Genomic DNA, 12,272 nt, shown 5'->3' on the forward strand with positions numbered 1-12,272 from the left:
GTCAGTGCTTCATAGATCTCAGCATGTAGCCAGAATTCTCCCTCTTGAACATTTATCTTTAAGGTTTTGTTGTGTCTACTGGTGTTGACACGTTACTTTGAGATGTATACAAATGAACTCTCAGGTTCTCTTTAGGTCAGAATATGCTTTTTCTCATATGGGCAAAAAGTAGGAAGAGAACTTGTCAAAGTACCATACTCAGCAATTTCTTGTACGGAAGCTCAACTGCAAGGCATGCATACAGTGCTTTTCCCATATTCTGATATCCTCGTTTCCCCTCTGCAGTGCGAGTTATATCACTGGGTGGACCTGTTGGACCGCTTTGATGGAATTCTGGCAGATGCTGGACAGACAGTGGAGAACATGTCATGGATGCTCGTATGTGATAGACCGGAAAGAGAGCAACTGAAAATGCTTCTTTTGGCTGTGTTGAACTTCACAGCCCTGCTCATTGAATACAGCTTTTCTCGGCATCTGTACAGTTCCATAGAGGTAGGGGGAAGTTATAGCCCTATGTAGGCTGTTCTTAATTAGAATTGTTTGTACCCACCCTTCCAAAAAAAGAGATTGTTATTTCTCTCTAATGTTTGCTTTCTTTCCTTTTCATTCTGGAGTTCTGGGCTTTTTGTACAAACAATGGAAGATTGTTTCTCATATTATAGATTTCATGCTTCTTAGGATTGATGGGAAGGTACTGTGCTACCACCTTACCCTGTGTTTCAAGATTGAAGAAATGAATGAGAAATGTAATACATACTCTGAAGTATTCTAGGAAAGTTGCCAGAGTTAGTCTTCATCCCAGGTTGTTAGAGCAGTCTCAGATTACTTTTAAACTATTAGAAATAGTTTGGTTGCCTTAACACATTTACATACCTACCACTAGACTTAAGTTTTAGTATGCTACTTTTCATTTTCTTCTTTATTCTTTCATACTCTACCCCAAATACACATGTTCTTCCCTTGGTATCTGTTGGGGGATTGATTCCAACATCCCCTATGGATACCTAAATTTGCAGATGCACAAATTTGTTAAAAATCAATCAGCAAATGCATTCTTTCATTATTTATAATACCTAATACAATATAAATGCTGTGTAAATACTTGTTAATCTATCTTATTTGAGGATTATGACAAGATAAAAGTCTGTATGTGTGATAGTACCTTAGTCCACTTGGAAGCTTAATGTGTTAGGTCACATTTGTCTCTTTTGTAATGTCTTCCTTCATGTAGGGACATTTATGTAATTTTAAGCTGCTGTTTACATTTGTTTACATTTTTTACATTTATTGTACTTACTGGCTAGTTGCCAGATTTGTAAGCTCCTTTTGGACCAGGTGGCGTGTTGTAGATTCTCATATTTAGAATTTTTTTGTATTGTGACCACTCAATAGCTTTGTCAGTGTTACCAAATACATTGTTACATTGCTCTTTTAAGTTTCCAAGGCCAGAGTGTCCCTGGTACCATGAACTTTGTTCCCTTTTGTCCCTGTAGCATTTGACAACTTTATTGGCGTCCTCTGATATGCAAGTGGTGCTGGCTGTCCTTAACCTTCTGTATGTATTTAGCAAAAGATCAAACTATATCACACGTCTGGGATCTGACAAGAGGACCCCACTGCTAACTCGGCTGCAACATTTGGCAGAGGTGAGTATTTGGTGAAGAGGAGGAGGGAACAAATACTGGAGCATATATTTCCTTTCAACGGGTGCTTCTTAAAGTCTAAGTGGGTTAGAATCCCCAAGTTAACTTTGCTGGCCTAATGGAATGGAATATTGGGGCTCACTTTTCTAATTTGAAAGAAACCTAAGTAGTGAATTTTAAAGAACTCAAGCAGAAGCACTTTGTTTGAAAACTTCTTTGTTTGCCGCTTCTCTTCTGCAAAGAAAATTAAAAATCAGATCCTGTGTGACAGAGAAGCATAGTATAATAAAATCAAGTGGATTTGATTCCTGGCCCCATGTTGCTTATTAGCTGTGATACCAGTTTTTCTATCTGGGATTTAGTATATCTAACCTCAAGGTGGTTTTCAAAATATGATGTAGGATACTTAGAGTTTGTGATGATAATGATTGTAATTGAAGGCAAAAGGCTTCATATTAAAGATCAGCTCTACAAAGCCATGTTGTGCAATATTCCTAGAAGCTTATTGGTTATATATACTCCAGTTTGAATGATGACCATTGCTGGAAAATATTTTTGGAATAAAACTGTAACGCAGGCTTTTTAGAGTCCAATAGAATGGTTATCTCTAAAATAACAGAACTCGAGTTTCAGGCTAGTCATGGTTTCCATGATTACTGAAAAATCATATTTTTAATTTTTTAAAATGATTTATGTTTTTTTATTTGAAAGGCAGAGTTACTTAGATCTTACATCTGCTGGTTTACTCCCCAAATAGCTGCAATGGCCAGAGCTGGGCCAGACTGAAGCCAGGAGCTTCTTCTGGATCTTGTGCGTGGGTTCAGGGGCCCAAACTCTTGGGCAATTCACCACTGCTTTCCCAGGTGCATTAAACAGGGAACTGGATAGGAAGTGGAGCAGCTGGGACCCAAACTGGTGCCCATTTGGGATGCCGGCTCTGTGGGCAGTGGTTTAACCCGCTATACCACAGCACCATCCCTGAAAAATCATTTTTATGTGACTTTTGTGTTTGTATAGCATGTATTGTGAAAATTCTAAGGTATACAGGAAAGTATAGCGAAAATCCATCAATTACCTACAATTCATCAGAGTGTGTATTTTTTTTAAGATTTATTTATTTGAAAGAGTTACACAGAAAGAGAAGGAGAGGCAGAGAGAGAGGGAGAGGTCTTCCATCTGCTGGTTCAGTCCCCAATTGGTTGCCGATCCGAAGCCAGGAGCTTCTTCCGGGTCTCCCATGAGGGTGCAGGCGCCCAAGGACTTGGGCCATCTTCTACTGCTTTCTCAGGCCATAGTAGAGAGCTGGATGGGAAGTGGAGCAGCTGGGACACAAACGAGCGCACCCATATGGGATGCCAGCACCGCAGGTGGCAGCTTTACCAGCCATGCCATAGCTCTAGCCCCAGAATGTGTATTTCTTAACATATTGTAAATATGTTCTCATTATATTTGAAAAAACACAAGGCAGTTCAAAATCAGATTCCAAGTAGCAAGAGGAAAAACAAGCCATATCTCAGTAGATACATCACAAGCATCTGATAAAGTTGTGCTTGTTAGCACAATAAGTGATACAATCTCTAATGAAGCCAGGAAAGGAAAATTCTAAATTTATAAATTATGCACCAAAAGTTGTAAATGGAGAAGCTGAAGCATTTCTGTTGAAGTAAGGCAGAGCCCGCCTGGTGTTGGAGTGCAGCAGGTTAACTTGCCACCTGGAATGCCCGCATCCCATGTCGGAGTGCCCGGGATCAAGTCCCACCTTTGCTTCCAATCCAGCTTCCTGCTAATGCACCTTGGAGGCAGCAGATGATGACCCAAGTACTCAAGTTCCTTCCACTTACAGGGGAGACTCAGATGGAATTCTTGACTTCTTCTGGCTTTGGCCTGGCCCAACCCCAGGAGTAAACCGTTTAGGGAGTGAACCAGATGATGGAAGAACTCTTTCTCTTTCTCTCTCTGTGTCTCTCCTCTCTCCTTGTCACTTTTCCTTTCAAATAAATAAATAAATCTCTTTTCAAAAAGTCACAGAAAGATGCTGGGAATTAGTTTGGTGTTTTAATTTGCACCAGAGAACATAAGCTATACAGTAAGAGGAAGGAAAGAAATAAAGAATGCATATTGAAGAGAAAATGTTTTTTTCGTGAGGACACAATTATTAAAAATATTATTTCGTGAGGACACAGTATAAAATTATTAAAAATATTAAAGTACTGTGTAAAAGATTAGTGTATGTATGAGCAATAACCAGTTAGAAAATGATTGGTGCAAAGAGTGTAGTTTACAGTATGAAAAAATAGAGTACCCATAAAATAAGCCATATTGGGTAAAACCATAAGAGAAGACAAAACGGGTTATACTGTGATTCAGTTGTAGGGAAGGTATTCATAAAATCCATAAAGCCACACCTATGGATAAAATTTCAAATTTTAGAGTCCTATGTGGTGGTGCAGCAGGTTAAGCCACTGCTTAAAATACAGGCTGGTTCGAGTCCTGGCTGCTTGTATTCCAGCTTCCTGCTAATGCATGTGGGAAAGCAATGGAAGATGGCCCAAGTACTTTGGCCCCTGTCACCCATGTGGGAGACCAGGATAGTGTTCCTGGCTCTCGGCTTTGGCCTGGCTATTGTGACCATTTGGGGATTGAAACAGCTGTGGGAAATTCTCTCTTGCTCTTGCTCTGCCTTTCAAAAATAATCTTTTGTAAAAATTTAAATTTTATTAATAAAAATCTTTTAATAACACTAGCTCAGTGCTGTTCCTTAGGCACTTACACTGGAATGTAAATCAATATCTTGCCGCCTTCACTGAGAAAAAATGTCAATTGTACTAAATGGTGTAGTTGCTACTGTAGTGAAATAACAGTCTGGTGCAAACTCATTTGTCATGGACCAGTACTTTGAAACAGTTGGTGGAATAGCAGCTGGTCAACAGAATTAAATAGCATTGTCAAAGACAAAAGTTATCAGACCCACAACAGATTGAGAGATGTTTAGCTGACATGGGTCTGTTGATACAGAACATCCAAAGAACTTCTTAAAATCAACAAGAATAAACAGACAGTTCTGGTAGGCAATTGATAGAATAAGACATTTGGCACATGAGCAGGTACCCAAACTCAACAGTTAAAGTAAGTAAAACAAAATAGAGCTTTGTAAACATTAAATTAGCAGAAATTAGAAAACTATATAATGTTGATTGTTGGCAGCATGTGAAGCTATAGGAACCCTTCTGCATGTTTGATGGTGTAGACTGGTACTTTTGGGCCTGTACCCAAAAGATTGATGAAGATAGCTTCACATCATTCCATAAAGGTGATGGCTTATTGAACCTTTTTTAAAATATGATTTATTTGGGGTCAGTGTTGCACAGTAAAGCCACTACCTGCAATGCCAGCATCCCACATGGGCACCTGTTTGAGTCTTGTCTGCTCTACTTCCTATCCAGCTCCCTGTTAATGTGCCTGGGAAAGAGCAGAAAATGGCCCAAGTGCTTGGTCCCCTGCACCTTCGTGGGAGACCCAGATGATGCTCTTGAAGATATATTTTATTTATTTCAAAGGCAGAGCCTCAGAAAGGAGAGATTTTCCATCTGGCTTGTTCATTCCCCAAATGGCTGCTATACCAGGGCTGGGCAAGGCCATGGCTAAGAGCCTGGAGCTCCATCTAGGTCTTCCACATGGGTGGCATATTAGCAGGGAGCTGAATCAGAAACAGAGCAGTCAGGACTCAAAGCAGCAGGGCAACTTAACCCACCATAGTGCTGGCTCCTGTTTTTTCTGTGTTGTTGTTGTTTTTTTTTCTTTTTTGGTTTTTAGAAAGGCAGAGTGTCAGAATAAGAGATCTTCCATCCACTGGTTCAGTCCCCAAATGGCTACAACAGCCAAGTGTGGGCCCAGCCGATTCCAGAATGCCTTCCTGTTTTCCTACATGGGTAGCAGGCCTTCCTAGGCACATTAGCAGGGAGCTGGATCAGAAGTAGAACAGCCAGTACTTGAACTGGCACTCAGACAATGCCAGTGTCACAAGCAGCAGCTTAACCCACTGGGCCACAATGTTGGCTCTTCACTAGGCCTACTTCTGTCAGCAAGTCAAATTAACCTCAATTTCTGCATCTGTAAATTGGAAATTATATCTGCCTCATACTTTTTATAAAACTCCTAGGTTTAATGCCAATCATGTAGGAAGTACATAATAGAAGCTATCATTGATACATAAACTACAAATAATTATTTTATATTTACTTTTCAGTTTTTACATAGATTATTTTCTTTTTTTTTTTAGATTTATTTTATTTATTTGAAAGAGCTACAGAGAGATGTAGAGACAGAGAGAGAGGTCCTCCATCCGCTGGTTCACTCCCCAGATGGCCACAATGGCTGGATCTGTGCTGATCCAAAGCCAGGAGCCAGGAGCTTCCTCTGGGTCTCCCACGCGGGTGCAGGGGCCCAAGGACTTGGACCATCTTCCACTGCTTTCCCAGGCCACAGCGGAGAGCTGGATCAGAAGAGGAGTAGCCGGGACTAGAACCTGCGCCCATATAGGGTGGCGGTGCTCCAGGCAAGGGATTTAACCCACTGCGCTACTGCGCCGGTCCCTACATAGATTATTTTCAAATAATTTTGTATTATTTTCATAATCAAAAATACTGTCGTGATTTTTTTGAATAGTCTTTTTCCCCTTGGCTCACCTCCCCATAAACTTAAATGAATTCTTCTGGGCCGTCGCCACTGCTCAATAGGCTAATCCTCCGCCTGCAGCGCCGGCACCCCGGGTTCTAGTCCCGGTCGGGGTGCCGGATTCTGTGTCGGTTGCTCCTCTTCCAGCCCAGCTCTCTGCTGTGGCCCGGGAGTGCAGTGGAGGATGGCCCAAGTTCTTGGGCCCTGCACCCACATGGGAGACCAGGAGAAGCTCCTGGCTCCTGGCTTCGGATCAGCGCGGTGCAGCAGCCATTGGGGGGGTGAACCAACGGCAAAGGAAGACCTTTCTCTCTGTATCTCTCTCTCACTGTCTACTCTGCCTGTCCAAAAAAAAAAAATAATAATAATTCTTCTGTATGTATTTTTGTCATTGAATTTTTTGTCCTTTTTTTAAAATTTAATACCTTGTTTAATATATGTCACCTGTGGGATTAGTGCTGTGATACAGTGGGTAGAGCTGCTGCCTGCAGTGCTAGCATCCTATATGGGTAGTCCTGGCTGCTCCACTTCCGTTCCAACTCTCTGTTATGTCCCAAGTGCTTGGGCCCCTGCACCCATGTGGGAGACCTGAAAGAAACTTCTGGCTCCTGGCTTTGGATTGGCCCAGCTCCGGCCTTTGCAGCCATTTGGAGAGTGAACCAGTGGATAGAAGACCTCTCACTGTCTCTGCGTCTCCCTTTCAAGTAAATAAATAAATCTTTAAAAAAAAAAAAGAAACACAAAACTTATGTTGGCTATAACTCATTTTAAGTGGTAGCTGTTAAAAGAATGGCTTACAGATGAATAATATGCTGAATAAAGTACCATAATTTATTCACTTAAACTGGTGTGTTCATATATTTTGTTTCTTTTTCTATTGCTTTTTTTCTATAAAAACCATATTAGGGATATTAATCACTGGTTGCTTAAATTCTTTTGCCTAAATATTTATGTATGTTGTCTTGTGTTTTTGTACATGGTATTTTCAAAACTATTTAATTGATAAGTTTAGGTCTTAGTGAAAAGTTAATTTTGTGCATGATTTTTTTTCGTAGTTTTTTTTAATGATTCAGTAAACTTGGCAATGTGGGCTATTTGTCAATGTAAGTAGTGATTAATGAACTACAAATTTTGTGGAAAGTTCTCCAGGAACATGTATCATTTAAAAGCCAGTAGGCTGGCCTATATGAATGTCAAGTAATCTGGTTCTTAAACTTGTCTTGGTGGTGGCAAAACACACTTTTCCTTCATAATAAAAAATGCACGTATTGGCTCTAAATTTGCCTTTCTCGTCCCCACCCATACATTTTTGATTCTGGGGGCTTGATAAGTTTGCATTGCTAAGAAGTTCTCTAGTAATCCTAATAATACTAATACAATGAGAACCATTGGTCTATCCATCCTATCAGGTAAAGTTAGAAAATTTTACCAGTTTTTTATAAATCCATTTCAAAGAACATCAGACATTTAACTCAGTCTTTAGCAGATCCCATCTAGTACAGTGGTGTTATATGTGCTTCTCTGGCATGATTGCTATAACATTTATTGGATGTCTGCTTAGGTGTCAGGGTCGTATGGTAATAGTTTAGGTAGGGGAGTACAATGAGGGAGTCATGTATATGATTTTTAGGCAAAGCCTGTGAGCTGTTTCCCCTGATAAAGTGTGAAATGTAATTATCTGCTCTTCCTTATGGGCTTTTGGGGTTGCTTCACCATGGTTGTTATTCTGTCCATCCTATTATAGCTGGCTCGTGCATCTTCACCCAAATAGTTCAGTTCACTCAAAAGTTCATGGCCTGACCCTGTTGTAGATGTAGGATGAAAAGTTTTTTTCTTTAACTATCTAACTTAGTCGTTGAGAAAATATGTTGTAGGTGCATAATGATAAAAAGGGCGAACTACTATAGCTATTCTGAATAGTACAGACTTAATAAGCCTTGAATCTTAAACATCCCATATGAGCATCAGTTCGAGTCCTGGCTCCAGTTCCCATCCAGCTCCCCGCTAATGTGACTGGAAAAGCATGGGACAATAGCCTAAGTCCTTGGGCCCCTGTACCCCTGCGGGAGACCTGGATGGAGTTCTAGGCTCATGGCTTTGGCCTAGCCCAGCCCCAGAAGTTGTGGCCCTTTGGGAAGTGAACCAGCATATGGAAGATCTTCTCTCTCCCCCCTACTTCCTGTCCTCCTCTCTCTTCCCTCTCTTCCTGCAACCCCAACTGTGCTTTTCAAATAAAGTTCATATTTTTAAAGATTAGAAAGATTTCTTTATAGATTTGACTTGTTGGTGGCAAAACAAACTTTTCTTCCTAATGAAAGCAAGTGTTCAGTATTTTAAATATTCAGGAATGTACAGAAGAAAATTTAGTACATTCATGTATCTGCTTATCATTTTGATACATTTTCATGGTCTATTTTGTGCATATTTCTTTACATATGGTTCCTGCTTCATCTGCTTAATGTTCTAGCATCAGTTTTTTGCCATATGCTTTACATAATTTTGCAAGAAACCTTTATGTGTAATACGATGGTACTGTCTCTTAAATGTAGCAGCCTTACAAAATTTCATGAATTGTGTTTGGGTTGGTTTTTAAGGGTTCCAGGTTATCAGAAGTTTCTAATTAGAGGTGTTTTGCTGAATGAGTGATTGAATGATTTTCATCCACTGGTTTGCTCTTGAAATAGCTGCAACAGCAGCCAGTTCTGGGTCATGTTGAAGCCAGTAACTTCATCCAAATGTCCTACATGGTAGCAGAGGCCCAACTACTTGAACCACCATCCACTGCCTTCCCAGATGCATTATCTGGAAGCTTAGTAGCTGGTGCTTGATCAAACCGGCATTCCAGTATGGGATGCCAGCATCACAAGCAGCGGCTTAATCTGCTGCACCACAACTCCAGCTCCTGGTGCTTGATTTTTAGATCACAAAAGTTGGCAAGAAAGGTGTTGTGGCAGCAGTAGAAGTAGTCTAACATAAATAGCTGGGACAACAGAGGAAAGAAAGTGGAAATATGCAAATGAATAGTCTTTCAAGCTTTTTTATGCCTTGTCAATTCAGATATTTGCTTTGATTTGGCTGTCTCTTCTATGTAGCATCAAACGTTTATGCAGGGTACTTCAAAAAGTTAATGGAAAAGTGAGATTAAAAGGTAAGTTTAGGGGCAGATGTTTGGCACAGTGCTTAAAATACTGCTTGGAACACCTAGATCCTGTATTGGAGTGCCTGATTCATGCAAGTTCTGACTCTACTTCCGATTCCAGCTTCCTGCTAGTGTGCACCATGGGAGGCAACAGGTGATGGCTCAAGTACTGGCTCCTGGCTTTGGTCTGGCCCAGCTCTAACTGGGCATTTGGGAGTGAACCAGCAGGTGGAAGATTGCTTTGTTTGTGTCTGTCTCTCAAGTAAATAAAACAAAATTTATTTTATTAAAGATATTTTAGTATAAAACAGTTTTTAAATCCAGGCTTTTTCATGATACATATTTTTCATGTTTATTGAAGACATCTCATGCAAGAATTTCAACCTTTTTGCACAAAATAAACTTTTAATTCATTTTCCATGGGCTTTGTGAGGTACCCATGTATTTCCTTATCATTGTGGTTTTCAGCACGTTCCATGTGTCTTCCCTGGAAACCTGGGTATAGCCATGAAAGTATTGGAAATGCAGTGAGGAAGTATTAACTCTTTGTTAGTACTACTATTCATTTATAAAGCTTTAATAACTAAAATAGTGCCATGATAGAGTGGAATAATTACCTGTCAGTACATTCCAGAAGCAGAGCCAACTTGTAACAATTGAATTTTTGGTAAAGTTGGCATTTCAGATTAGCAGAACAGGGATGGAAATTCAATAAGTGATGTAACAACTGATTCTCTATTTAGGGGACAATTAAAGTACTTCCTATCTCATCTAAGTATAATTAAGATACATTTAAATGTTAAAAATTTTTTTAAAAAGCTGTAAGCATATTGAAAGAATTTCTAGTGGGCAAAGTCTTTTCAGTTCAGGAATGAAACTAATATGAAATAAATTTATTCTATTACAATATGACTATCTCTTCTGCATGTGAATATTTTAAATACTGTCATTCTGTGCCATTTATGGTTATCCCATTTTACTTCACATTTATCATTAATTGAATAATCTCTAATATACTTCTATTATAAGTGATGCCACAGTAAAAATCTTTAATGTATGAACATTTCTCCATATTTAAAGGCATATGCTTTTTTATTAAGTTCTTAATGAATGTTGGGCCTTGTACTTAACATATTTTTGTCTAATTTAGTTGTGAAAAGGACAATGTAGAAATCATTTTCTCATTCTTTTTAGGATTTATTTATTTGAAAGGTAGAGTTATAAAGAGGGAGAGAGAGGGAGAGAGAGAGAGATATTGTCCATCTGCTGGTTCACTCTGCAAATAGCTGCAACAGCCAAGGCTGTGCCAGGCTGGAGCCAGGAGCTAGGAGCTTCTTCTAGGTCTCTCATGCGGGTGTAGGAGCCCAAGGATATTGGGCCATCCTCCACTACTTTCCTAGGTGCATTAGCAGGGAGCCAGATGAGAAGTGGAACTGCCGGAACTCGAACCAGCATCCATATGGGATGCTGGCACCACAGGCGTTGGCTTTACCCACTGTACCACAGCGCTGGCCCTGGTTTTCTCATTCTTAAACATAGGTTCAATTTTGGCATAAAGGTCAGAGAAATGTTCCCAATATCATTGAAGATGAACATGATACAGACTGTCTTTATTTAACCAGAAAGAGCAAGAGAAAACAAAAACGTGATCTTTCTTTGGTCAGCAGAAGTTTGCATCAGTTCAAAAAAAAACAATTTTTGATTTAGTTGACTCATGATTTTTTCCATTTTCTTCCACTTATCTTTGCTCTAATCTTTACTATTTCTTTCCTTCTGTTTACTTTAGTTGGGTCTCATTGGCTAGTTTTCTAGTTCTTTAAAGTGGAAGTTTAAAATAATGATTTGAGACCTAACAATTTTAATGTAGTCATTTTAACTTGTGGGATGTTGTGGTCTTGTTTTCATCTCAGATAATTTTCTAATTGCCTTGTGATTTCTTCTTTGACAGTTGGTATTGCTTAATTAGCATGCATTGTGAATTTTGCAGATTTCCTTCTGTTAAATAATTCTGATTTCTTTCTATTATCATTGGAGAAGACACTTTGCATGATTTTGTACTTGCTAAATTTATTGAGATTTGTTTTATAGCTCTGCCTTGGTGATTATTCCGTGTGTCTTACAAAGACTGTGTTTTATATTGTTGGGTGGATTCTTCTTTTTTGTTAAGATTTATTTATTTCAAAGAGTTAGAGAGCGCGCGCGCGCTTCAATCTGCTGGTTCAGTCCCCAAATGGCCACAATGGCCAGAGCTGGGCTGTTCCAAAACCAGGAGTCAGCTTCTTGGTCTCCTACGTGGTTTCAGGGGCCCAAGCACTTGGACCATCTTCCACTGCTTTCCCAGGTATGTTAGCAAGTAGCTGGATCAGAAATGGAGCAGTTGGGACTAGATCTAGTGCCCATATGGGATGCCGGCGCTTTGTGCCAGGGCTTTAACCTGCTACACCACAGGGCTGGCCCCATTGGGTGGATTATTCTATGTTGTTTGGTCTAGTGTATTTAGTGTTAAATCTTCTATTTCTTTATTTGTCCTTTATCTAGTTACTAGTGTTAACCCTCAGCTTACAGCTAACATCTTAGTTTACAAAAACTTAGTTGATATTAATGCTATTTGGTGTTAATATTAGGCAAAAACTTTGCTCCTATATAATTTGGTTCTTCCTCTTCACTTTATATTGTTAATCACAAGTTACAATTTTAACATATCATATGCCTAGCATGATGTATAATTGTTTACGTGGTTGTCTTTTAAAACACATAGAAAAAATTTACAAACTAAAAATAAATCAATAACTGACATTTACTGTTACCTGTATAAT

The 12,272-nt window shown here is 39.4% G+C and overlaps 1 protein-coding gene across 17 annotated transcripts in view; it reads left to right on the top strand.

Moving 5' to 3' along the window:
* The window catches only part of HUWE1 (HECT, UBA and WWE domain containing E3 ubiquitin protein ligase 1), a 140,609-nt gene that overhangs the window by 36,608 nt on the left and 91,729 nt on the right, over positions 1–12,272 (top strand). For all 17 annotated transcript variants that reach the window (XM_062184542.1, XM_062184538.1, XM_062184551.1 and 14 more), the window contains 2 exons: positions 286–492; positions 1,494–1,646. In XM_062184542.1, the coding sequence (XP_062040526.1) occupies positions 286–492; positions 1,494–1,646 (360 nt within the window). The remainder of the gene's footprint in view (positions 1–285; positions 493–1,493; positions 1,647–12,272) is intronic.

Source organism: Lepus europaeus, chromosome X, assembly GCF_033115175.1.
Source record: "Lepus europaeus isolate LE1 chromosome X, mLepTim1.pri, whole genome shotgun sequence".
Classification (NCBI taxonomy): Eukaryota; Metazoa; Chordata; class Mammalia; order Lagomorpha; family Leporidae; genus Lepus; species Lepus europaeus.